We start from the raw sequence: 25,233 nt of genomic DNA, 5'->3' as shown, positions 1-25,233 counted from the left end.
AGCACCACTGGACTGATACTGCAGAATGTGTGAACTTGGTAATATTGCAGTACCAATGGACTTATACTGCTGGATTGGTTTTGCAAATTTGGTTATAATTATTATATATTTTTTTTTTTTAAAATTTTTTATTATTTTTTACTTTTTTTTTATTTTTTAAAAACTTGGGAATAATGGGGAAATAACTATGCCCTTAGAAGCACAGAGCACAGGACACAGCACCACTGGACTGAACAGGACACGGCACAGGACCCAGCAGCACTACGGAACTCAGCAGGACAGAGCACAGGACACAGCACCACTGGACTGATACTGCAGAATGTGTGAACTTGGTAATATTGCAGTACCAATGGACTTATACTGCTGGATTGGTTTTGCAAATTTGGTTATAATTATTATATATTTTTTTTTTTTTTAATTTTTTATTATTTTTTACTTTTTTTTATTTTTTTTAAAAACTTGGGAATAATGGGGAAATAACTATGCCCTTAGAAGCACAGAGCACAGGACACAGCACCACTGGACTGAACAGGACACGGCACAGGACCCAGCAGCACTACGGAACTCAGCAGGACAGAGCACAGGACACAGCACCACTGGACTGATACTGCAGAATGTGTGAACTTGGTAATATTGCAGTACCAATGGACTTATAATGCTGGATTGGTTTTGCAAATTTGGTTATTATTATTATATATATATTTTTTTTTTTAAATTTTTTATTTTTTTTTACTTTTTTTTTATTTTTTACAAACTTGGGAATAATGGGGAAATAACTATGCCCTTAGAAGCACAGAGCACAGGACACAGCACCACTGGACTGAACAGGACACGGCACAGGACCCAGCAGCACTACGGAACTCAGCAGGACAGAGCACAGGACACAGCACCACTGGACTGATACTGCAGAATGTGTAAACTTTGTAATATTGCAGTACCACTGGACTTTTACTGCTGAATGTGTGAACTTGGTAATATTGCAGTACCAATGGGCTTATACTGCAGGATTGGTTGTGAAAATTTTGTGGTAATTAAAAAATATTAAAGTAGTTTTTGGTATTTTATAAAAAAACTTTTTTTTATTTTTTTAAACACAGGGGAATATTGGGGAAATAACTATGCCCTTAGAAGCACAGAGCACAGGACACAGCACCACTGGACTGAACAGGACACAGCACAGGACCCAGCAGCACCACTGACCTCAGAAGGACAGAGCACAGCACATAGCACCACTGGACTGATACTGCAGAACACAGCACAGCACAGCACAGCACAGCACAGCACAGCACAGCACAGCACAGCACTAAACAGCACAGCACAGCACTAAACAGCACAGCACTAAACAGCACAGCACAGCACAGCACTAAACAGCACAGAACTAAACAGCACAGAACTAAACAGCACAGAGGACCACCTAACACACCCTCCCTCTACCCTGATCAATGCCCGAGTGAAGATGGCGGCGACTAGCGGGGAATTTATAGGATCCGAGTATCGCGAGATCCGACAACGGGATTATGAGTCAGAGCCTCAGTTTCACTTTTGAATTTGGCGCCAATACCCGGATCTGTCTCGGATCCGACTCGGATCCGCAACGTTCGGGTGGGCTCGGATTTCAGAAATCCGAGCGCGCTCATCCCTAGTTATTATATTATCATATCTCACAGTATGAAGATGTGATGTCAGATGCGTATAGATCAATATAACCAACATCTGTTGTTATAGTGTATTCTTATTTAATCCACACACATGCTGCAGTCAGATTTCCTATCAAAAATTTCAAGCATTCATTATATGCAGCAGAATCTGGGGACCATTTACCACAGATGTATACCCAGTGCACAGTGCAAGAACCTCTGTGCCATCATGTGCTACTGTGCACAGGAAGAGGTGGCAACAGCAACACAGATGCATAAGGAATAAGACTAACGGGTGGATTGTGGGGTTAACAGCTGTGGAGATAAAAAGACTTATGTTAAGGACTGCAGGCCTTACTAGCCTTACTAGGTCTACATGATGAGGCCTTGACAGAAGTCTGCCTTTGGTTGTGAAATGATGATGAGTCTTTTGATTATAACCCTATATGGGTCCTTATAGAAGGACGTATGTATGTGACAGATAAGATGCTTGTAACTGTCAAAATATATGAAACTTTATGGTATCTATATGGGATTTCTTTTTTGTAACTGTATATCCACCATGGCATATAACTTTCTGTCCAATCATCATGCCTTAGACTATATCCTTGTAACCACACCTATACAATGAATATGATGTGAATCATGTGATCAGAGAATAATCTGTACGGCAAAGCAGCGAGATTCTCTCACTCACCTGTAAATAAAAGTGTCTCTGACCAGTTACACTAACTATATCCTCCTGTAGTCATTTCTACAGCAACTGTATGCCAACTATCTGCTCATTGAGGAATTATTCAGTGTGCAAACAAGCTGTATTTTTACAACAAGCATGGCAAACATGGCTTTTTCAAAGGGGAACTGTTAGGAGTTTCAGGTGCAAACAAAAATTTTGTGTGCAGATATGCAAAAGGAATTCAGTACTATTTAAAGCTAAAACCGACAGAGCAAAGATGTAAATTGCAAACAGGTCTAAGCTGAGTGATTTAATCACAATAAGAGAGTCAAACAAGCAGTTAAACCCTATAGTGACGGGTATTGCATTATCATGCCCCACCAACCAATGCGTGATGACGTGATTTAATCATAAGGTGGACATGATGCTGCAGAGGGGGGAACATGATGATGCTAATCGTATCACTGGAACCCACCCCTCCTGGCTTTGTAGACCTCCCATCTTCATCTACAGCAAGTATGATTTAAATTGAAAACTTGCTTTATTTAATCGTGTGGGCTTTAGGCACAAATAAGGCCAGAGTTAAGACATGATTTTTCATTTGTGTGCCTATATAACACAGTCTTTCGCACTGCTAGGGCTAACAAATGGGCTACAATCTCAAACCAAGCCAGCAGCCAGATTGTGTACATTAATGGCCTCTGCAGACGTGCACATAGGCAATGTACACAGTGCATAACCAGATGCAAGAGTGCCATAAATGACTCCTGCTACCTGGATACTAAAGAAACAGGGGACACTACAGTAATAGATTCTAAATGCCACAATGTGAAAAACTCCACAGAAAATAAAAGCATACATTTCCTTCTAAGCATGTAAAAGGAATTACAATTGTATAATTAAGGAGTCACATACCATTCCTGATGCAGGAAATATGTCGGCTACACTGCCATTGGCAAACCACTCCACCACAACACGGCTGTACGTTCCATAGAGACGCTCAACGTTGAAGCTGATCAGATTGTCCTGTTCCATCTCCTCTGCTTGTTTCATTAAAGAATTCTACCATTAGGAAAATCAATACATGCAGATATTCGTAGATATTAAATACTGGTGTGAAACAGTGTGTTATAGTAATATCATTCATTGTCAAACATAATACATAAGTTTAAGTAATCTAGTAAAACAAAATCATATCATCACCTGAGCAAATGCAATAACCCCATGAGCATGATCATTGGTTGGAATGATTACAGTCACATAGGAGTGGATGCCAATCTCTGCTCCACCTTTTGGATTTTTCAGCCTTATTCTGAAAGATTCGTCTTCTTCTGGGATGGAATCATCAAGGATATTAACTGCAAAAGTAGCTTCACTCTGCCCAGGCTCAAACTTCAACTCACCTGAGCTAGCAGAAAGGCAGACACAGCACAACTTTAATACAATAACATGAATAATACAAAAAGGACACCACAGTAAAGTATTAATTACAGAAAACATTTTTGTAAGTTAAGTTGTCAAAAGTTGTCAAAAGTGCTCAAATCAAAATATGCAATATTTCACTCTCCATTGTAGTTTGTTAGGTCATGTACTTTGTTGTTTTGAGGATGATTACTTTTGTCCATTCAATACTGTTGAGGTTAGGGAGGAGGGGGGATGAGGGTATTATAGGCACTTTGAATCCTACCCATTGTCAAATAGATTGCTTAGGGGTATATTTTCTAAACTGCAGGTTTAAAATAGTGCAGATGTTGCCTATAGCAACCAATCAGATTCTAGTTGTCATTTTGTAGAATGTACTAAATAAGTGACAGCTAGAATCTCATTGGTTACTATAGGCAAAATCTCCACTTTTTCAAACCCACAGTTTAGTAAATATACCCCTTGTACTGTTGAAGAGTGCTTCAAACCATATCTTGTAAACTGAGGTTTGCACATTATATTATGGATGATTGGTATGTACAGTACCATGCTTGTATATATACTATGCATGCATTCAATAAACTGGAAATTTGACCAACAGGGTGGAGTTGCAATTATTAAAATGTTGTGTTTGCTTCTGTTATAGTTCTCATTGTACTATACTTTTTACGAGAGCCAGATTTACATAATTGAATAATAGGCACCCTATGTTTGAAGCCTTATGCCCAGCCTCGCCTATTGGTGACACCTCTTTTACACAGATCATTCCATAGCCTTGCTACTGACAAAGCAGAACATACTGGCAATCAGCTGCTTCTCAGATAAAGAGGGTTCCTAAATGTCTGAGATCCTGGGTCTGTGAAGAATTTAAGGGGTAGATGTTACGCCTGTACAATCTTCAGGTCTTATGGGTGTCCCTGTTTTTCTCTACAGAATTGTAGGTGTCCTGCAGATAAGTCGCGTTCCTCATGTAACCCACCCCACAGCCTTTAACAATCCAACATTTCCCCTCAGTTAATATTTTGTCTTAATTTTTCGGAATCATTAATCATTATATCAGACTGTCTTTACCAATTAATTGTGCATGGAAAGAACCACCTATCAGCCTCTGACAAACCTAGGCACAAAGCTTACCATGCCAAGTACTAAAACTAGCACTTATTCCTGAAAGCCCACTCCACAAGCTTGTGCTTGTCCTGTGTTCAATGATCACCAGGCAAACCTATTTTACATCACGAGTAGGGAAGACCATTCTCCATGTGCCCTATTATACAGTATATGTTTTGTTATTAATGGATTGCTTGATTGGTGTCTCATAAGTAACTTGGTCAATAAAATATTGTCTAACATTGAGAATGTAATACAAAAGGACTGGTCTTGTATTATTGTATATAACCATAGTGGACCTTTTAAACACAAGAGCCATCTATTTTCTAAAATGACAGGAGGTAAGATGCATTATCTGACCCTTATATTATTATTTTTGTTCTTACATAATTATTAACCTCTATAACACTAATTTCCAATCATTTCCAGTCAATTTTGACCACCTCACAGGTCACAATATTATTTTCATACACTTTCGGACAAAGACTGCAGCGACCTGGCTGGATGCCAAACGACAGAGCAATGATATAAACACACGGCAGTTCATATCACATCTAGGAAACATCGCTACACAGCAGTGGCAGGAAAGAAAAGTGGTGCAAGATGGAATTGTCCTTGGGCCCTCCAACCCACCCTTATGTAAGATATTGAAAAGGACATGTACACTTTAACAAACCAAGCACTTCAGCGACAAGCAGTGCCACTTTTGTGGCTGAAATGCTTGGTTTGTTTGGGGCCCCCACAAAACAAGGTAACAATGGGCTTGAGGCAGCCAAGGTAACAGTCCTGTCAATGAACTCTACAGTGTCAAGATGTTGTTGTCATCAGCTTCATCTTCAGCCTCATGCTCACCCTCATCAGTGTGTACATCATCCTGACACAATATTAATTCAACCATGCAAGAAACCACCATTACAGAAGTCTCTGTAGCATAAATGTCAAAACCAAAAATGTAAAAAAAAAAAAGCTATTACCTTTGTAAAGAAAAAAACACATCTTTAATAAAGGTGAAACTTTACTGAAGAAAAACATAAAATTGCCAATGTATCATTTTACCCAAATATTAATAAGCATTCCAACATCAGCTAGCTTGATTCTCTCAGCTAGATCCCAGCACCTGCAATCTACATTGTCAACATCTTCACCCTCATCAGTGTGTGCATCATCATCACTCAATACTAATTAATCCCTGCTGGAATCCACCATTACAGGAGTCTTTGTACTTTGATCTAAATGCCAGTAAAGGCCTTCCTTGTGGAATTTGTAGTTCATTTTATGACAGAGCTGTCACCATTTTTGGGCAATTCTTTTAGACCAGATTAAATGTCAAAATGTTCTGCTGAATCATGTGCATCATCCTTGGGTCTCTTAGAAAACTTAGTTTCTCCTAACAGCAGTAGCCTTAGAAACTGAAGGAGGAGACGCCATCGTGTCAGTTACCAATTCAGCTGTCAACTTGCTCACCAGGAGCTCATTGCATCTCTTGTGATCTGGGACACTGGGAAATGAAAAGAAGACATAGCTCTTAAACATAGGATCAAGCATAGTCGCCAAAATGTAGTGCTACAATTTCCAGATGTTGATAACTCTTCGATCCTAGCGAAGCGATTAAAGTACTTCATCTACAAGTCTGACACACTTAGCGTAATTTAATTGGTTCATCTCCTCCTTCAATTTTTCAAGGTGCTTTTCCAAAAGTCTAATTATTTTGCTCAAGCTATCAGTGACTGAACTCAGTTCACAGATGAATACTTAGAATCGTTTCAGCACCTTGCACTACACGGAAAGTATTCTCCACGACGCTGGACTAAAATTAATTCCCCCTCCTTTCCCAATATCATGGCTTGTGAAGTAAGCGTGGATGGCTTTTCGCTGTTCCTCCATCCTCACAAGCATATAAAGTGTAGATTTCCACCTTGTTACCACCTCTTGCTTCAGTTGGTGGCAGGGCAAAATAAATTGTTCTTGCAGCTGCAGCAATTTCGTACATGCTGTTGCAGAATGCCGAAAATGTCCCAAAATTTTTCAGTCCACAGACAGCATCTCCTGCACGTCCCTGTCATTTTTAAAAAAGCTCTGTAACAACAAGTAGATTGTGTGAACAAAACAGGGAATGTGATGGATTTCACCCGGCTGTAATGCTCTCACAATATTGGTGGCGTTATCATAAATGACATATCCTCAGGAAAGTTCAAACAGGATAAGCCATGTTGCAATGACATGCCTTCGTTTTTCAAACAGGTTGTCAGCGGTATTACCTCTTAGTGTAGCGGATGATACACAAATGTAGGTTACCACTTTGTATTTGCAACAGGATGAAGGGTATATTTGTGTAGCCGACGACGGCGCTAATGAGGAAGTTGATGAGGATGATGATGAGGATAATGCTGTTTGTGTTACCGGCAATTACATCAAAGTACAGAGACTTCTGTAAAGGTGGATTCCAGCAGGGATGAATTAGTATTGTGTGAGCATGATGTACACAGTGATGAGGGTGAGGATGATGACATTGTAGATTGCAGGTGCTGGGATCTACTTGAGAGAAGAGAGCTAGCTGATGCTGGTATGCTTGTTAATATTTTGGGTAGAACGGCATGTTGGCAAGTTTATGTTTGTCTACAGTAAACTTTCACCTTTATTAGAGAGGTATTGTTTCCCTGACTTAAAACCATTATTTACTTGTACATAGACTTTAGCGCATGACATAGAGGGATTACTATCATCATGACTGAGACTGGAAAGTGACAAGAACAATGTGACTAGAGGCTGGAGAGTGACGAGGACACTGCCACCCCTCCTGATTCTGTATGAGCTACGGCACAGTAGAATGTCACTGGAAACTTTTAAAAACACTGACGGCCCTAATATTTGAATTTCTGTTTCAGCACTAAACACTGCCACCTCTTCTACTTCTGGGTGAGCTATGGCACAGTACACTGTGACTGCAGATTTTGAAGAACATTGACAGCCCTATTATTTCTATTTCAACAATGACAATGAACAATGGAGCAATGCCACGTAGACTGTAGACTGGCAACAACACTGACACCTCTCCTGTTTCTGTGTGAGCTATAATAACACAGTACAATGTGACTGCAGATTTTGAAGAACATTGACAGCCCTATTATTTCTAGCAAAAAACTTCCCTGATTAGTAATTCTGCTGTTTCTTTTGCAGAAGGAAGTCCACGACAGGGCACAAAATGAGCCATCTTTGTGAGTCAATCTACAACCATCACAATTGTAGCCATACCCTTGGATGATGGTAAATCCACAATAAAATCCATGGAGATTGAACCCCATGACGTGGACGAGAAGGAACTGGCAAAGGCTGTAAAAGTCCAAATGGAGAAGTGCGTGGAGTCTTATACCGTAGTACTGCAGGATGATACAAATCTTTTAACATCCTCCTTGTATTTCGGCCACCAAAAGTAATGAGATAATAATTCATGAGTCTTGCAAACACCTTTATGGCCTCCCAGTCTAGAGTCATGGACAAATTGCAGTACTTTTAATCGTGCTGCTGCTGGTACATACAAACGATGTCCATACTTCCAAATGTTATCTCCATAGGTTAAGTGTAAATCTGTAGGGGGGTCTAAAAGGATCGGATCTGTTCTGTAACCCTCTTTGATGTCAGACAACAGCTTACCAGTGTCAATAGCTCACAGGAAATTTGACTTAGAGAGGAATGTCTCTTCTGGATCAAGCTGTAGTGAGTCTTCCATATATGCTCTGAATAGAGCAGTGTTTCCCAACTCCAGTCCTCATGGACCCCTAACAGTGCAGATTTTCCAGGTCACAAGTGAAATACTTAGTACCACCTGTGGATTTTTCAAAATGTGTCAGTTAGTAATGAATGCACCTGTGCTCCAGCAAAGAGATATGGAAAACATGCACTGTTAGGGCTCCCTGAGGACTGGAGTTGGAAACCAGTGGAATAGAGCATTAGTTTCCCCATTTCGGGATCCAGGTCTATAAGAGATAACAAAATCAAAACGATTTAGGAATAAACTCAATTGCTCAGTTCACAAAATCTTTGTCATGTGTTAAAATTGTTTGCAACAAATGTGGCTAGCATCGAATTTCAGATCGACCCTGCTGAAATATAGCACATTATTATGAGAAACGGCAAAGTACAGTATGTGTCTTGTCTGTACGTCTGTCCCTGACCAGCTTCCCAATTGTTAACATAAGTCAATGAGTACACAAGAATGAAAAATGAATTTTACACACTGTATAACAACAAAACAGAGATCTGTTTCCATAGATAAATACTAGCCATAGGCTCACGATTTTTCTTATTATATACTATATATTATATATATTCAGTGTAGGTGTGTTAATGTGGGTTTAGAGATGTATAGTAAGACAGCCGGCATTTACCTGGGTATGAAATCAGATTGATTGGATATAGAAGTCAGCTCAAATATCTGAGAGTTAAATTCTCCAACCAGGACAATTATGGTTTTGGATACATTTAGTGAGATTACTGAGGTGGAGATCAAATGTTTAGAAGGTGGGGCCAACAGTAATGGAGAAAACTGTCCCCTCTCAAAATCCAAGCGGTACAATTCTGATACATTGCCTCCTGCAAGTAAAAGGTGAGCTAGAAAAATAAAGAGAATTTAATTTATTTCAATATTCCATTTTATAAATCAGCCCTTTAACAATCATAGTACTGATTTTCTGCATTATACTATACTCTTTCACAAAGTAAGCTATAACTAGAAATGCCACTGCATGCAATGAGAGTTTCTATAGAATAATGTCTAACTTGTTTAATTAGTATTAATGTCCTCAAAACATTAAGGGATAGATTTATCAAAAATTCGAAAAAGGAAAAGTGGAGGTATTGCCAATAGCAACCAATCGGATTTTAGCTATCATTTTCTACAATGTACTAGATAAACAATAGTTTGAATCTAGTTGCTATTGGCAACACCTCCACTTTTCCTTTTAGAAGCTTTAGTAAATCTACGCTTAAGTATTTTCTCATAAAAGCTTTACCATATTCTCTCTAGTAATAATTGGAAAATGACAATTTCCAGCCACAAAAGGTGGACATCATGAAATCAAGAAAATCCAATACATAAATGGTCATATACTGATTACAGGCAAAATGCAAACAAAAACAAACAAAAAACCCAAAACATAAGTCTTATGACAGAGATTATACGGTTTTCAGGAAGCCAGAGTGATATAGGAAAATTTAAAACCAACTCAAATGTCTAACTCAGGGTTTCCCAAACCCAGTCCTCAGAGCTCCTCACCAGTGCAGGTTTTCTGGATCACATGTGACATAATTAGGACCACCTGTGGATCTGTTACAATGTGTCAGTCAGTAATGAATACACCTGTGCTCCAGCAAGGAGATATGGAAAACCTGCACTGTTGGGGAGCCCTGATGACTTGGTTTGGGAAACCCTGCTCTAACTCGACAACACAATCAACGATTGAAGGTTATCTGTCACCTACTCACAGTGGAGACAGCAATTGTGTGAGCTTGGCCGACATACATGAGAAAACAGTCTGAACCAATATTCATGAGCTGGACTAATATTCAGTAGACATTTAGGGCCTCATGAAAAGTTGGAAGTAATCCTGGCTCATAAACAATCACAGCACCTTTTCAAACTGAACATGCGCAGTAGACAAGCATACATCTCAGTCTCTCTCAGACCTTCCAATTTTGCCAGTACCAGCCTGGTAAAGCACAGGTTGCAAGTGCGTCCAATTCTACATGAGACTGTCAATGAGGTACTTAGTGCCTCATGCCTCCGTGATGTCATTAGTTCCTTGTGAATTTATATACTGAATATTGGTTCTGTAGGTAACCAGTACATCTTAAAAAGTGTAGTTTACAGGCAGTGTTTCTCATCCTTGGCAGCTATGAGCTTTTGTGTACATCAGTATCCAACATTACTAGAAACTTGATGGTCATGTTTGTTACCATGGTTACTATTCAAAGATGAATATGTAGAGAGTGCTTATTGTATTGAGGTTACACACTCATCATGTACTCTATTGCCACTGAGACTATTGTATTATTTTATTACAGTTATGAACAAATATGTCACTGAAAACTTGTTACAGTAAGTATACATGTAGGTCAAGCAACTGTCCCTAAAGTGTCAGGTTAATTGATTCATAAATCCTCCTCTACAATGCAACAGATTATTTTATCCCATACATAATACGTAATATTATTTCTTACCTAATCCAGACGGCGGCATAAATACATGAATCATGTTTGTAGCTTTAAAATAAATTATTTGGATTTTTTTCATGGATGTCTGTCCAGATTCCCACAGAAAAATATAAATGGAATCACTATCTGCTGAAAAAAACAACAACAATTTAGTCATGGAATGAAAAGTGTTAATTAATAATAGGATGTCTTAATAAAAGTTTGCTGTTTTTTTAAATAGGAAATCAATGAGGATTCTTCAATAGTTCTGTTATTTTTGTCACAAAGTTACAAGGTGCAGCTGCAACCAAATCTCATATTGTTCAATTTAATTCAGTGCTGTTATCCACTTGGTTATAATAGAATTACTAATAGGGAAAAATAGCAAAGGAGGTACAAAATATCAAGACATTGAGAGGAAAATGCCCCAGCCGAGCTCTGCTAGCTGCAGGGAATGTAAAGATACAGGGGTCCTGGCAGGGTCGGGTTAACCCGAGGTCTAACTGGGCTACAGCCCAGGGGCCTCGGGCATCCAGGGGGCCCTTGAAAGTGCTCAGCAGCATTATTGATCGGTGCGGGGACTGTAGTCGTTCCGCGGCGCTCAGTAGTCTCCTTACCGAGAAGATCTCGTGAGAGTGTCACGAGATCTCCTCAGTAAGGAGCTTACAGCACTCCGCGGAAGGACTACAGTGACAGGAGAAGGAGGTAAGCGCTCGTGGGGGGGGGGGGGCTAACAGGGGGGGCTCACGGGGGAATGGGGGGCCTCCATTCCCTTGATCCGGCCCTGTCTGTGGTTTTCTGCGTATAGTTTACTTCTCGCATGCGCTTACAACTGCTTGCAGACCCTTTGATTGAAGAGGCAGAATGGTCAAGTGGAGGGTGTGTAAGAGTAAGCAAAATACATCATGGACATGTTGGTGCAAATGAGACTTAGGTAGTTTGAGACTCAGGAGATGGGAAACGACTCAACACACCAGTGTCATATGTGTCCATTTTTTTAATGAATTGTAGACAGAAATTGCATATAACTCTCCAAGAGGCACACGGTGCACACATTATAGCAAATAAAATAGATTACGCCGTACAGCATTATTATTATTATGTTATGCCCACTTTTCTGCCATCGCATTGCAAACTTCTACTGCTGCATTATGGGACCATTCAGGCTCTAAGAGTCTAAGGGCTAGATTTACTAAGCGGCGGGTTTGAAAAAGTGGGGATGTTGCCTATAGCAACCAATCAGATTCTAGCTGTCATTTATTTAGTACCTTCTACAAAATGACAGCTAGAATCTGATTGGTTGCTATAGGCAACATCCCCACTTTTTCAAACCTGCAGCTTAGTAAATCTAGCCCTAAGAATCTAAAACCTCTATTTGACAATCATGCTTTTCTCTCCATTTAAAGTTTGACAGTGGTATCAATGTGAGAGGTTGTTTGGCTTTAGAACTTGAACTTCACTGACAATAGCAGCTCACAGCAAGAATATACATGAAATGGAGGAGCGTTTAGTTTTGAGTAAATTCCCTCCTTGTCTTGGCATTTCTTAATCCCATGTGTAGGACCCGTGTTCCTATGGCTGAAGAAGAAAATAAGCCTTAATAATGTTTTGGATATTTTTCCCTTAACGATTGCATTAATTATAATGTTATGGTGGAAGATCCCACATAGAAACTAATAAAATGTGAATTAGTCAGGGTCAAAATATCTGAAGCAATAACTCTGTGGATTTCTTCAATTGACTGTGGCCAGTACAAAAGGAGTACATTTGAATGAACTGGCAGCCATCTTTACCACAAACACCCAGCTGGGTAGATGCCCTGTGTTGTGTAAAAGCAAGATGTTCTCAAATATATGGAATAAACTGGTTACCACATCTAGGGATTCCCCCTGACTACTAACTAGATTAAGGGCTTTTTTGTAAAATTAGGAGATGTGGGCATATAAAGGTGTTAGTATTGCCAGTTAATAAAATCATGGGACTCAATGTTAGCCCTGTGCAGAGCAGACAGAAGTCTTTGTGCCAAGTTAAGGTGAGGGACAAAAAATGCATAAGGTGTGTGAATTATAAATAACTTATGTATAGAGAACCTCCAGTAATTGCATATCTTCCTGAATGAGACTTATTGATGTCATAATATCATATTCTTATGAACTTGTGTGGGATGTCCTGTTTATTTAATGGAGAATCATGTCTATGCGAGATATCAGAATAACAATATGGAAGGATACAGATTCTGAACTATTTTCTGAACAAGTTATGATTCACATGAAGGGAAGTGTCATGCGCTGGACCTACTGTGGTCTGGCATGCTCCTGTCAAACTATCAGGCGATGCCTTGGGGCAGGTCATGCCTGGGCTTGGCCTATGCATCCTGATGATGGTGTAATGTTGGTATCTCCACACAGAGCCGTAACTAGGCCGGTGCGGGCGGTGCCGTCGCCCAGGGCGCAAGCCCAAAGGGGGCGCAGCAGCCGCCCGCTACCTGCCTATGCTCCCTGGCTCAATGACAACCACATATAGCTGGCGATATAGCCTGCTATATCGCCAGCTTCACACACACAAAAAACTCATTACCGGCATTAGAAGCAGTCGTTCCACCCAAAACAGGAAGTTCTGCATTTGGAACGCATGTGCGTTCCAAATGCAGGAAGTTCTGCATTTGGAACGCAAGTTTGCGTTCCAAATGCCGAATTTCCTGTTTTGGGTGGAACGACTGCTTCTAATGCCGGTAATGAGTTTTTTGTGTGTGTGAAGCTGGCGATATAGCAGGCTATATCGCCAGCTATATGTGGTTGTCATTGAGCCAGGGAGCATAGGCAGGTAGCGGGCGGCTGCTATATGTGAAATGCCGAATAACGAGTGTCATTTACAGTGGCAGTTCGGCAGAGCCAGGATATCATTGCTGTGCGACAGGTTTTATACCCCAAGATGTTGGCTTTGAGGGTTACAAAGAAATTGTCTGGACAATGAGCAGGTACAGTCTATAGGCATAAGTACCATTCCACATGTTTTTGTTCCTGGTGTAGTGCAAAACACAAATACACAATGCACAACACTAAAAGCATGAGTATATTTAAACAATGAGAAGACAGGGGAACTGACTGTACAATCTTATGAGCGTGTTGGTTGGTCCTAAGGTTGTCTTAAGCTGAACTTTCCATATACCACCTAGACAGCTTGGAACACATATTACTAAAACTTGTAAAGAGTCTGAAACACCTTCAGCCCAACTAAGCTTCAGGCAAGTCTGAGCTCATTAAAGAAGTGCACGTAAAAAATAAAAAGGCCCGCTTAGCACAAAAGGACACACTGTGTACCAGCCTGATGTAAATTGTCCCAATTGTGTCTTTAAGTTAACAGACAATTACTTTTTGTTTATGCTAAAAACTAGAAATAACTTTTGTAATTTCATAGTATTCATTTCCTTCGGACCATGTTTCTTTCCAAGGTAGTAGACATAAGTGTTTGTGATGTGTGCCTCAAGTAAATTGGGTGTGTTTGTTGCTGGTGCAGAACTGCGAATTGTGAGGACACTGGGGGTCATCAATGCGGGTTAAATAAATCACCTAGGCAGATAGTGGGTGAAAGACATACATTACAAAACATTTCCTGCCCAACGATCATTTCAGTTCCCTTTACTTTCAGCAGGGGCAATAGTTAGACACTGCTGCTATCCTTGTATACCATGTTCAGAGCCGTAACTAGGGCGGTGCCGTCGCCCAGGGCGCAGCAGCCGCCCGCTACCTGGCTCTATATGTACAGGCTTTAACTTCCGCAGTGAAACGCTAGCCACACCCCCACATTAAGTTGGCCACACCCACTTGACAAATGTCACTCCCACTTAGATGGGGGGCGCCGGTGCCCTGTCTCGCCCAGGGCACTAAAATGTCTAGTTATGGCACTGTCTCCACATACTTTATATATGTTCTTTGCTACATTTACCTGCCAGTCAGGTTTGGTACCTGTACGGAGGGCTGCAACCTGCATAGGGATAGCAGCAAAGACCATATCTCCTTGCAGAGGTTCCTGGTGAAAACCTACATAACATTAGACTCTGCACCTCTGCTATTGTTAGTGGCAAACTAGACTAACTGCATGGAGTCCACAGTTTCTTTGTATGCCTGACATGGAGAAATCTTCCCCACGTCATACAATGCCCCTCAGAGTGCCCTCCCAGTGAAACATATTAGTATACCCTTGTATGATATAGAAAATTGTCAGCTCAACCTGTTGGAAGACTGTCCGTGTTATTCTGCCTGGATTTGTCTTTATGACTATATTACAGTTAATTATTGTATGTATTTTATTATGGCGTTTTTATATGATAGGAGCATGTTCGTGACAAATATGTTTAGGCATTACTAACATGCATTTTCTAATGTAAATAGAGTATCCAGATCATAAACGTAATTTATGATGTATATACCTTGTACAAATACAATGTAGATGTCAGCTCCACAAACCAGGGAATCCACACTTGTAGCTCCACTAATTTCCACATCTTGTGGAACTCCAAACTGATTATTGGACCATGTGTACATCACAGAATTCTGGTCAGAACCTCCGAGGGACAGGACTATATAGATAATCTCTCCTCGGTTGAATACTGTTAGCCCTGTAATTCCACGGACAGGGAGTCTTTGATATAGTACAAACATACCGTAGCTCCATTTGTAAACCTAGTTGAAAACAAAACAACAATAATTTTGGCAGTAAACTAAACATTTTGCTATTGATTGACTTCAGCCCGCTTAAAATGTGTCATTCTACTTTCCTGGTTACAATATGCTTCCAATATTTCATTCTAAGATAATAACCTCCCAATCCTATAAACACAATCATTTTACTTTTCCTTTCTTTACAATAGCTAATGAGTTGGGTGACCACCATACAGAAGATCACCAACATAGTAGATACATGACATGACACCACACAAAGACCAAAAGTTTATTGAAGAGTAAAAGTATTTAAAAGGTAAGCTTATTTTAATAGCATGTAAGTAAAAGGCATAACTAGACATTTGTGATCAACATAGCAAAAGTTTGTAAGCGCCTCTCAAATACAGACAATTTGTTACCTCATTCGGCTTACAAAAGCTCCCTCTAGTAATCACTCCATAGATGTTGTTATAATGACAAATAGGAAACAGCCTACACTAACTACTAATCAGAAGTTTCCTTTTGGTTACTATTTGGATACTGATCACTAGAGGGCGCCTCAGGACTCTGAAAGAGGTGGGAAATTGTGAAACACCCCATTGCTGCATGGGATGTTGACCGATTTGCACCACCCCATTTATCTTATTTTAAGAGCCTGTAGCAGCTGCTTCCATTGCTCCTATAGGAGTTTTGTCCTGGGTTAGATTATTCTGCCACCATTCATTTTGAAGTGCAAAGCTGCAATCTTTCAGATCTTATTAAGACAGTCACTGAAATATGGCTACAAGGAACAGTCATTTTCACTTAAATGAATATAAGACAAAATAAAATCATTTGCTAATCATTGTTATTTTTTCTGATGGTAGAACAAATAATATTTAAACATAGATTTTTATAATGTATCAATCTGTTTTTGTTTAACAAAAATCAATTTTCAGAGAGCTCTGCATGATGCATAACACAATATGGAATGAGTCAAGTGACAGAAATGAGGGGGTGAAAACCTAGTCAAGCATCTATTCACATTCACTATTTACACGTCTGCTGGATTAGTAGCATGTAAATGAGACATTACCTCTGCTTTATTTCCACAGTACAGCAGAAAAAAATAATAACAAAAAGAGCAAGATGGCAGCGTTTGCTGAGGAGAAATTTTTATCAGTTCATAGGAAGAGTTGGGGGAGTGAATAAGTTTCCTCACTAGGAGCACCTGGATCTGAGCTGGCTGCTACAAATTCCGAGCATTACTAAAAGAATAATGCTGGGAAATTAGCCAATTAGCTTTGAGAACTGTATATAGTATCCTCTGCTTAGCTTATAATGTTAGTTACACTGTTCAGTCATGTTCACTTGTAGTAAATACAAGCAAAATAACCCAGCAAGTGATAAATGGCTTAAAAAACAATAGACAACAAACCTGAGAAGTGTTTGTATGACTTGCAACGATCAAATAATCTTCCTGATTTCCAAGTGAAAAATGCTTAAGACTGCTTGCTCCTGGGACTGTCAAAGTCTGCCTCTGAAATTCCAATCATACAATGAAGCTATCAGTTGTAACATTTGCAATATCCACAACAACATAAGTGCTCCTTGGTTCTTTAGTTTACTTATTATAATAAATTAAAAATGATCTTGCACATACATATTTAATTACTATAAAGCAAATCCACCATTGAAATCGTACAACGACATTTAACATAAAAACAGCTTTGAGTTATATATATTGGTATACTGCTTAAACAAACTTTCTTTGAGTCATTAGTCCTTATCACTCATGAGTCCTCACCATTTATTTTCTGTGGCTTATTACACTCAGTGGCCACTTTATTAGGTACACCTGTACACCTAAATGAACACAATAAATTGCCCTTAGTCTCTGTGTGTGTGTGTGTGTGTGTGTGTGTGTGTGTGTGTGTGTGTGTATGTATGTGTACGTGTATGTGTATGTTAGGGAATTTAGACTGTAAGCCCCAATGGGGCAGGGACTGAATGAGTTCTCTGTACAGCGCTGTGGAATCAGTGGCACTATATAAATAAATGGTGATGATGATGATGATTCGGCACTTGATAGGCTGCGGTCAAGGTCACCAATTGCAAAGGATCCCCCAATAAAACAAATATCTGAAAAAACGCAAATGCAATGGTATACCTGGAACACACAATAACATACACTATGGAAATATAATAAAATAATTGAATAATATAAAAAATATATACTAAAAACATACAACAATGTACACAACCTATGTACCTATGTCTCTGAGGAAATTGCCTTGTGCAATGAAACGCGTCAGGTCTACTCATTCACTGCTGCTATACTAATTGAGACACCTGTTTGGAGCGGACAGATCTCTCTGACATTCTTTGCATTATATCGCTGCACTGCTTAGCCCTACCCGTGGAGTTTGTGGAGAAGGAATCTTTGTGAAACGTCCCGATTCTTGGGGGAAGGAGGAAGAGTAACACCATCGCACACATTGGGTGAGATTTACCCGTCAATAGTGATCCGGTGCGCACGGAGCAGGGTGAACTTTCCTGAATTAAACATCCAGTCATCTGGTAAAGTGATTGATTAGTTACATATGAGCCTTAATACTCGGATATTGATACACCCCTTATATACGTTGACTATATGCTCAGGATATCAAGAAGATTATCGAGGAGATTATAATACATTCCCTCCCACATGAACATTATTGTCATCATATTTGGCCATGAATATGTGCAGCTCTACGTTGTGCCTATAATCATTAAAAGTTAAACCGGACTCCTTTATTGACTACTATTGGTTACGTCTCTGTGGACATATTGTAATCTAATTCTGGAATATTAATGTCCTTATTTCCATTGGCGACTATGGTATATTTTTCCATCCTATCTAACTCAGAGGAATTGATATAAGTCAGACTACTGGACACTTTGTATCTATTTCTTACGCTGGAGGATATTTATATGCATTAGAGGACTCTTTCCAATATACTCCATCAAGAGACTCTCTATGTCCATTTGATTGTACTTATGAGCTGCAGTATATGATACAGGTGCTACAAGTCATCCAACACTATATTGCATTATATGCAGATTTGTCTACATTGTTGAATGTTTTTTGTATATATTTTTTATATTAATTTATTTTATTATATTTCCGCAGTATATGTTGCTGTGTGGTCCAGGTATACCATTGCATTTGCGGTTTTTTAGACACCTGTACACCTGCTTGTTAATGCATAAAAGTATGCAGATATAGTCAAGAGGTTGTGTTGACCAAACAGCAGAATAGGGAAGAAAGTAGATCTATGCTGATCTCCCGGGATTTTCCTGCACAACAGTCTCTATAGTTTACAGGGAATGGTGAGCAAAACAAAATACATCCTGTGAGCGGCAGTTCTGTGGGTGAAAACTCAGAGGAGAATGGCTAGAGGAAGGCAACAGTAACTGACATAACCATGAGTTACAACAATGGTATGCAGAGGACTATGTCTGAACACACAGCACGTCAAACCTTGACGTGGATGGCCTACAGCAGAAGAAGACAATACCGGGTCCCATTCCTGTCAGCTAAGAACAGGAAACTGAAGCTACAGTGGTCACAGGCTCACGAAAACTGGACAGCTAAAGATTAGGAAAGTAGCCTGGTCTGACAGATCTCAATTTCTGCTATTACATGCAGATGGTAGGGCAAGAATTTGGCATAAACAACATGAATCCGTGCATCCATCCTGGGATGTGGTGGAACGGGAGATTCACAGTATGAATGTGCAGACAATAAATCTGCAGCAACTGAGTGATGTTATCATGTCAATATGGACCAGAATATCAATGGAATGTTTCCAACACCTTGTGGAATCAGGCTGTTCTGGAGGCAAATGGGGGCCTACCCAGTAGCTGAAATGTGTACTTATTAAAGTGTCCACTGAGTGTATGTTTATTGTGCTATATCTCATTATAGTGCTAAGAAATATGTTAGCACTTCATAGATTTGCTATGCAGGTATTTTACTTCACACAAAGCAACAAAAGTCAGATTACTAAATTATAACTGATCAGATGACAAAAAAAGATAACTAATAATTATTAGACAAATAACTAATGAAAATGCAGCATGTTCTAAAGACACAAAGTATAAGTAAATAAACTAAGTTTGCTTCAATCTCCTTTCTTTCTTTTTCAAAATGACGAAAAGTAAAATTGGGTAAATTGTAAGAGAGATGATCGTATTTCAAAACTCTGAGGCTTTAAATTACAGTACAATTATGTAGGTATATTAGAAAATGAAAAAGCTTTCAGCAAGTTCAGGTGTTCAGCCTTACAGTATATGGATACTTAAACATACGTGTTAAGTTAAAATTCTAATTATTATTCATATAAGGTATTATTCTGACAATTTTTTGCATAAAAAATGACAGACTGTACTTGTCCCTGTATTGTAATGTGCGTTGCTACTTCTCCTTAGTATTGCTCTTTAGTTTATTTTTTTTTCTTAACCCACAGTTATCACGGTTTAGACACGATTTAGGTGTCCACAATGAGCTATCGGCAGAGAACCACATACTAAAGAAGAGTAGCATCAAAAGCATCAGAACAAAAGATTAATAAACTGTAAACATCACTGCCCTTGTGCTGATGAAATAGCAATGTTTAGTATTGCGTACTAGAGACAATATTTAAAAGACTGCATTTTGACAATATCTCTCCTGTAACAGTAGGTGGGTAAATATGTTTACCAGTGATAATCCATTCTTGCGTGTGAATGTATAGACTGTGTTATTTGAAGGTTGATCGCCATTAGTAACAACAATGATCTGAGTTTCATTGATTGTAAAAGCCACACACTGCACAGGGTTTTCCACCGTAAATTCCTGTATGAAAATAAAAAATGCAGAAAAGCATCAGTTTAAATATGATTTACTAATATATTTACTGATTGTTGCACATACAATTTATTTTTTCATTTAAATCTGCACTCCTGCATATGGTAATAAAATCACACTATCAGGGCTCCCATGACCCAAGCCCCAGGGACTGTTCTATGCAGCCTTTTACTTCTGCCTCAACTGCATAAATGATCTATGTAAGAGAAACAGTGGGATAGTGCATAAAGAATAAGAGAGATGGATTTTGGGTTGCGGTGAACATGACATGGTGATGGCAGTTCCCAGGTAAGAACTGCTTGGCTGGTGTAGCTATCAGAGACACAACACATCCGGGCAATCTGTTTAGTCCTGAAAGGAGTGGTCGTGAGGTGCAAATCCAAGTAAATGCATTGTAGAAATGCGATGGCCAAAGTCAAGGGATTGGAGAAGGTAGAATAGTGGGAGACAAAGCCGAGGTCGAAAGATTAGAAAAGGTAGAATTCTGATGTGTAGTCAAGTAAAATAAGTTTTTGTCAACACAAAAGCAGAGACAAATAAAACAACAAAACAAAACTTTGCTCCTGCAAAAGTTTGGTAGAACTGAGGCTACAAACAGGTGAGATTGATTGTTTTGATGGACTTGACCTTTTCACTGAAAGACTGATTGTAGAGTAAGGAAAGATGTGTAGTAGTCCATAAATAAAGATAGTATCAGGAATGGGCGCTGGTGTATTCCTCAAAGCCGCCTAAAGTACAGAGGACAGGGGACACCAACTTTCAATTATTAACATACAGATAGAGAAAGATTTGTGTACTCTCCAGCGCTAAGTGGATCAACATAGATAGAGTTCATCCGTACCACAGTCATATGCAGTATTCCATATGACTGTGGTACTGATGAACTCTATCTATGCTGATCCACTTAGCGCTGGAAGGTACACAATTCTTTCTCTATCTGTGGTAGTCCAGGTGAGGTAACTAGCGAGTGTCAGAGGCCGTCCCCACACACATACTAGGTGCCAGGGACGGTCGCCTTTGCTTCTGCCCGAGCACCCTGTTGGTAAGCAACGGGACGCTACTTCCGGTTTTCGGGCGGAAGTTTGGGAGCATGCGTCTCCATTGCTAGGCAATGGAGACGCCAGCCGCACTTCCTGTCAGCTGTTCTGACCACCAATGCCACCAATGATAGGGTGATAGTGTCTATTTAAACCAGGCTCTGGCACCACTAAAGTGGCAGAGTATCTAGGTCCCTAGACTCCAGCACCTGTTTCCGGAGCATACCTGATTCCTTTGATTTTGACCCGGTTCTGTTGCTTGCTCTTTTGGATATCCCTTTGGACCTCTCTGATTCCTTGGTTTGACGTTTTGGCTTGCTGACCCTTCTTTTGCCTATACCTTCGGTACCTGATTCGCCCGCTCGGTTTGACCTTTGGATTCAATGACTACACTACTTCACCTATACCTCGCTGGTAGCTAACTGGGAGGGCCGCGACCAGCACATCTCTGCAGCAAACCCAAACCCCCTTGCGGGGGTCCCTGGTGAAGACCTGAGGCGTGTTTAGACTTCACACCTCCTAGCTTAGCAGCGCCAATACTGGCAGGTAAGACCATCAGAGCAAGTCTGTTCATGACAGCGAGAATATTGTTCTTTGCAGAGTGCTGATTACAGGGATTGAGAAAAAGCTGTCATTGTGAATAGTTACTGACAGCTGTCATCTAGAGCTAGTGTTGAGAATCCTCACAGTAATTGTTTTCTGACAGCTGTCATCTGGAGCTAGTGTTGTGAATCCTCACAGTAATTGTTTTCTGACAGCTGTCACCTGAAGCTAGTGTTGTGAATCCTCACATAATAATTCTGTACAACGTTCAGCTCATACAGTTGATGTAGTTAAATATTTGATCACGTATAGAGAAGAAAGGGTTGAACAGGTATAAATGTAAAAATTATTAACAGGTCCACTTTATCATCAACATTTTGGCAGAATGTTATTTTCATAGTTATGTTCAGTGTGTCACTTATTTTCCATAGCTCATCACATTTATAACACACTTTTCGATTAGCTGCTGAGTTGTTATGCCCTTTAAAATGCTAAGTCCACTTTGTCAACCCTTTTTACTTAAGATATTACAGTAGTAAAGAAAGCTAAAGACAACGAACAAAGAACAATTCTTTAAATAGAAACATGTATATTTTATAATATGAATATCTTATCTTTGTTCTAATTGCTTAAATATACAGTGTAACATAGATAAGACCTGTTTGATACATTGTGATGGAGAGTGTATCTAACTAATGATAAGGGATAGGAAGAGCCTTATTTGTTTTTTTTTACAAAATAGGCTCTTTGGGTATAGTATACCTATTTTAGGCTAAAGATGTCCACAGAGGTGGCCTTATGTTTTAATAGCTCATACTACACAAATAAATACTTTGATTAAACTCTTAGGGGCGTATTCAATTGTTAGCGTTAACGCTAACAAACGAGCGCTCGAAAAATCTTAGCGTTAATACGGTAATTACTCGCGGAATTTCAGCTCGCTGCTCCCTGAGCTGCGAGCTGAAATTCCGCGAGTAAACTACCGTATTAATGCTTTTCGCGCGCAATATTACCGTATAAACGGTAATATTTTTCGAGCGCTCGTTTTTCAGTGTTAAAGCTCACAATTGAATACGCCCCTAATACTAAGAAGCACCCCTAATTCAAATATAAAGTTATTAATGCGTATTATGGTCGAGCGTGACCCTTTGCTCCTCATTGTATTTCATATAGAGTAATACCTGAATAGCTACAAATACACCGCGCCACTCGTAGATTGTGGAAGTGGAATGACTCATGGAAAACATTTTTAGCAAAACACCATATTGTACACCGTCATGAGTGAAGAAACACCAGCTGGAAGAAGACTCAGTAGGAAAACTTTGCAAAACAGAAAGTACAGAGTTGGGACCCTCTGTAAAAAAAGAGAAAAATGTAAATTATTGTAAAACTCTGAACAATATCTATCACATACTGCACATCAATTGCTGATTTTCTACTACTTATAGGTGAGGTGAGTTTATTCAGATTTGGTTGCTGCAAATCATAATTATAAGACAGGTAGAAACAAGGTTTTATCCAAATAACCTATTATATTTTAGAATACAAAATTTGTAACATTTATATGGAGTTTCATAAAGTTCATTTTACCTTATATACTTATTTTATTTCTATGGTCTATTTTGTTATGCAATACATTTTACCACTTCATATGTAGGTGAGGGAAGGAGCATCATACCTTCAGTAGCGGAATCATTTTTGCAATCTGATACCCTCACCATAAATAAAAAATGTCAACTGTCATCCTATATTTTTTATATTTGTATTTTATTTTATTATTTTCTGGAGAAATAAGGCAAAATAGAATTATTTCTGTATTTGCTTTCTCACAATTAGTGGAACCCTATAATTTTCCAAAAATTGTAATTCGCTAATTCTGTAATTATACAAATAGCAAATAATTATTTTGTCCAGAAGAATCGGTTCATTTTAGATGCAGTAGCTATTTTTACAATACTTCCTATAGTTGCAAAGCATTATTTAATTATTCGTTTACACTTAGACAATAACTCTCAAGTCATTGCATTTGCAATAAAATAACACAGTCTAAACATTCACACACAAGAATGGATTATCACTGGTAAACTTGTTTATCCACCTACTGTTACTGGAAAGTTGTCATCAATAAAAGTTACGTTTTTATTCTGGGGGGAGCCCTAAGAGTGAGAGGAATGTTTAAGTGTCTTCCCTTCATTATTAAAGCCAATGTATTGGGGATCTAATATCAGCTGGCCTGTAAGTCTTCCTTGCACTTCCCCAGATCTTTGGATATTCTTTTGTAAGGTATTATTTCAGCAACATCAAACTGAATCAGTGGGTTCCTACTCCCCTTACTCGTCCCATACTTGTCAACTTTTATAAACCCCCTCTGAGAGATCCTTGAGAAGAGGTCAGGTGGCAGGTGCAGCATTGAGTGTGGGAACTGTGGCCCTGCACCCTGCTATACAATGAAAAGATTCATGCCATCGCAAAGAGGGGCCCTGATGCAGATCACGTTGTTAAGCCCCACCTTCTCCTGGATTCGGGAGGGTTTCAACTCTTCCATGAGTCCAGTAGTACTCCTCAAATTTTGTGAGCCTGCCGGAAAATTCCAGGAGAGTAGGCAAGTATGACTAAACCACTATAACTAAACTGATATCAAAGCCCATTGTTTATCTTCATTGTGCCATGACTAAGTGCTTATATCATATATAAACGGCAGGTAACCATAAAGTAGTTCAGTTCCTGAGTCAGTGCAGAGCCGAAAACTTGAAAATCCAAGTAGTTTGACTTCAATCATCAAAAAGTGAAAGTGCATCCAATGGATATCTTCAGGACCCTTACATTTAAAAAATGTTTTTATTTCTCTCATTCAGAAACGGGCATAGACTGTGTTGGCAGAGGTGACCTGACACAACCTCATTGTGTTGGCACACAGTTCTCAATGTGTCACATGAATTTAGGATCAACACATAAGACATCTTTATGGTAATACAGGGGATGATCAGTGAATGAGATCCAAGTTTATTCTAAAACACATATATAATAAATATTACTTTTAAAGTTCTTTACTTAATTTGATTTCTGTCAAGGTTGAAATAAACATGAAGTG

At 39.3% G+C, this 25,233-nt stretch overlaps 1 protein-coding gene across 1 annotated transcript in view; it reads right to left on the bottom strand.

Annotated features, from left to right (window-relative positions):
- The window catches only part of ADGRV1 (adhesion G protein-coupled receptor V1), a 397,132-nt gene that overhangs the window by 212,763 nt on the left and 159,136 nt on the right, over positions 1–25,233 (bottom strand). Inside the window, exons 46-54 of the mRNA XM_075212995.1 lie at positions 23,324–23,496; positions 20,416–20,550; positions 17,110–17,211; positions 15,461–15,713; positions 14,032–14,089; positions 11,059–11,174; positions 9,228–9,450; positions 3,517–3,721; positions 3,229–3,375 (exon numbers count right to left, since the gene is read on the bottom strand). Of these exons, the coding sequence (XP_075069096.1) occupies positions 3,229–3,375; positions 3,517–3,721; positions 9,228–9,450; positions 11,059–11,174; positions 14,032–14,089; positions 15,461–15,713; positions 17,110–17,211; positions 20,416–20,550; positions 23,324–23,496 (1,412 nt within the window). The remainder of the gene's footprint in view (positions 1–3,228; positions 3,376–3,516; positions 3,722–9,227; positions 9,451–11,058; positions 11,175–14,031; positions 14,090–15,460; positions 15,714–17,109; positions 17,212–20,415; positions 20,551–23,323; positions 23,497–25,233) is intronic.

The sequence above is a fragment of the Mixophyes fleayi genome, chromosome 1, assembly GCF_038048845.1.
Source record: "Mixophyes fleayi isolate aMixFle1 chromosome 1, aMixFle1.hap1, whole genome shotgun sequence".
NCBI lineage: Eukaryota > Metazoa > Chordata > Amphibia > Anura > Limnodynastidae > Mixophyes > Mixophyes fleayi.
The sequence above is the reverse complement of the archived record's forward strand: the minus strand, read 5'-3'. Positions and strand labels throughout refer to the sequence as shown.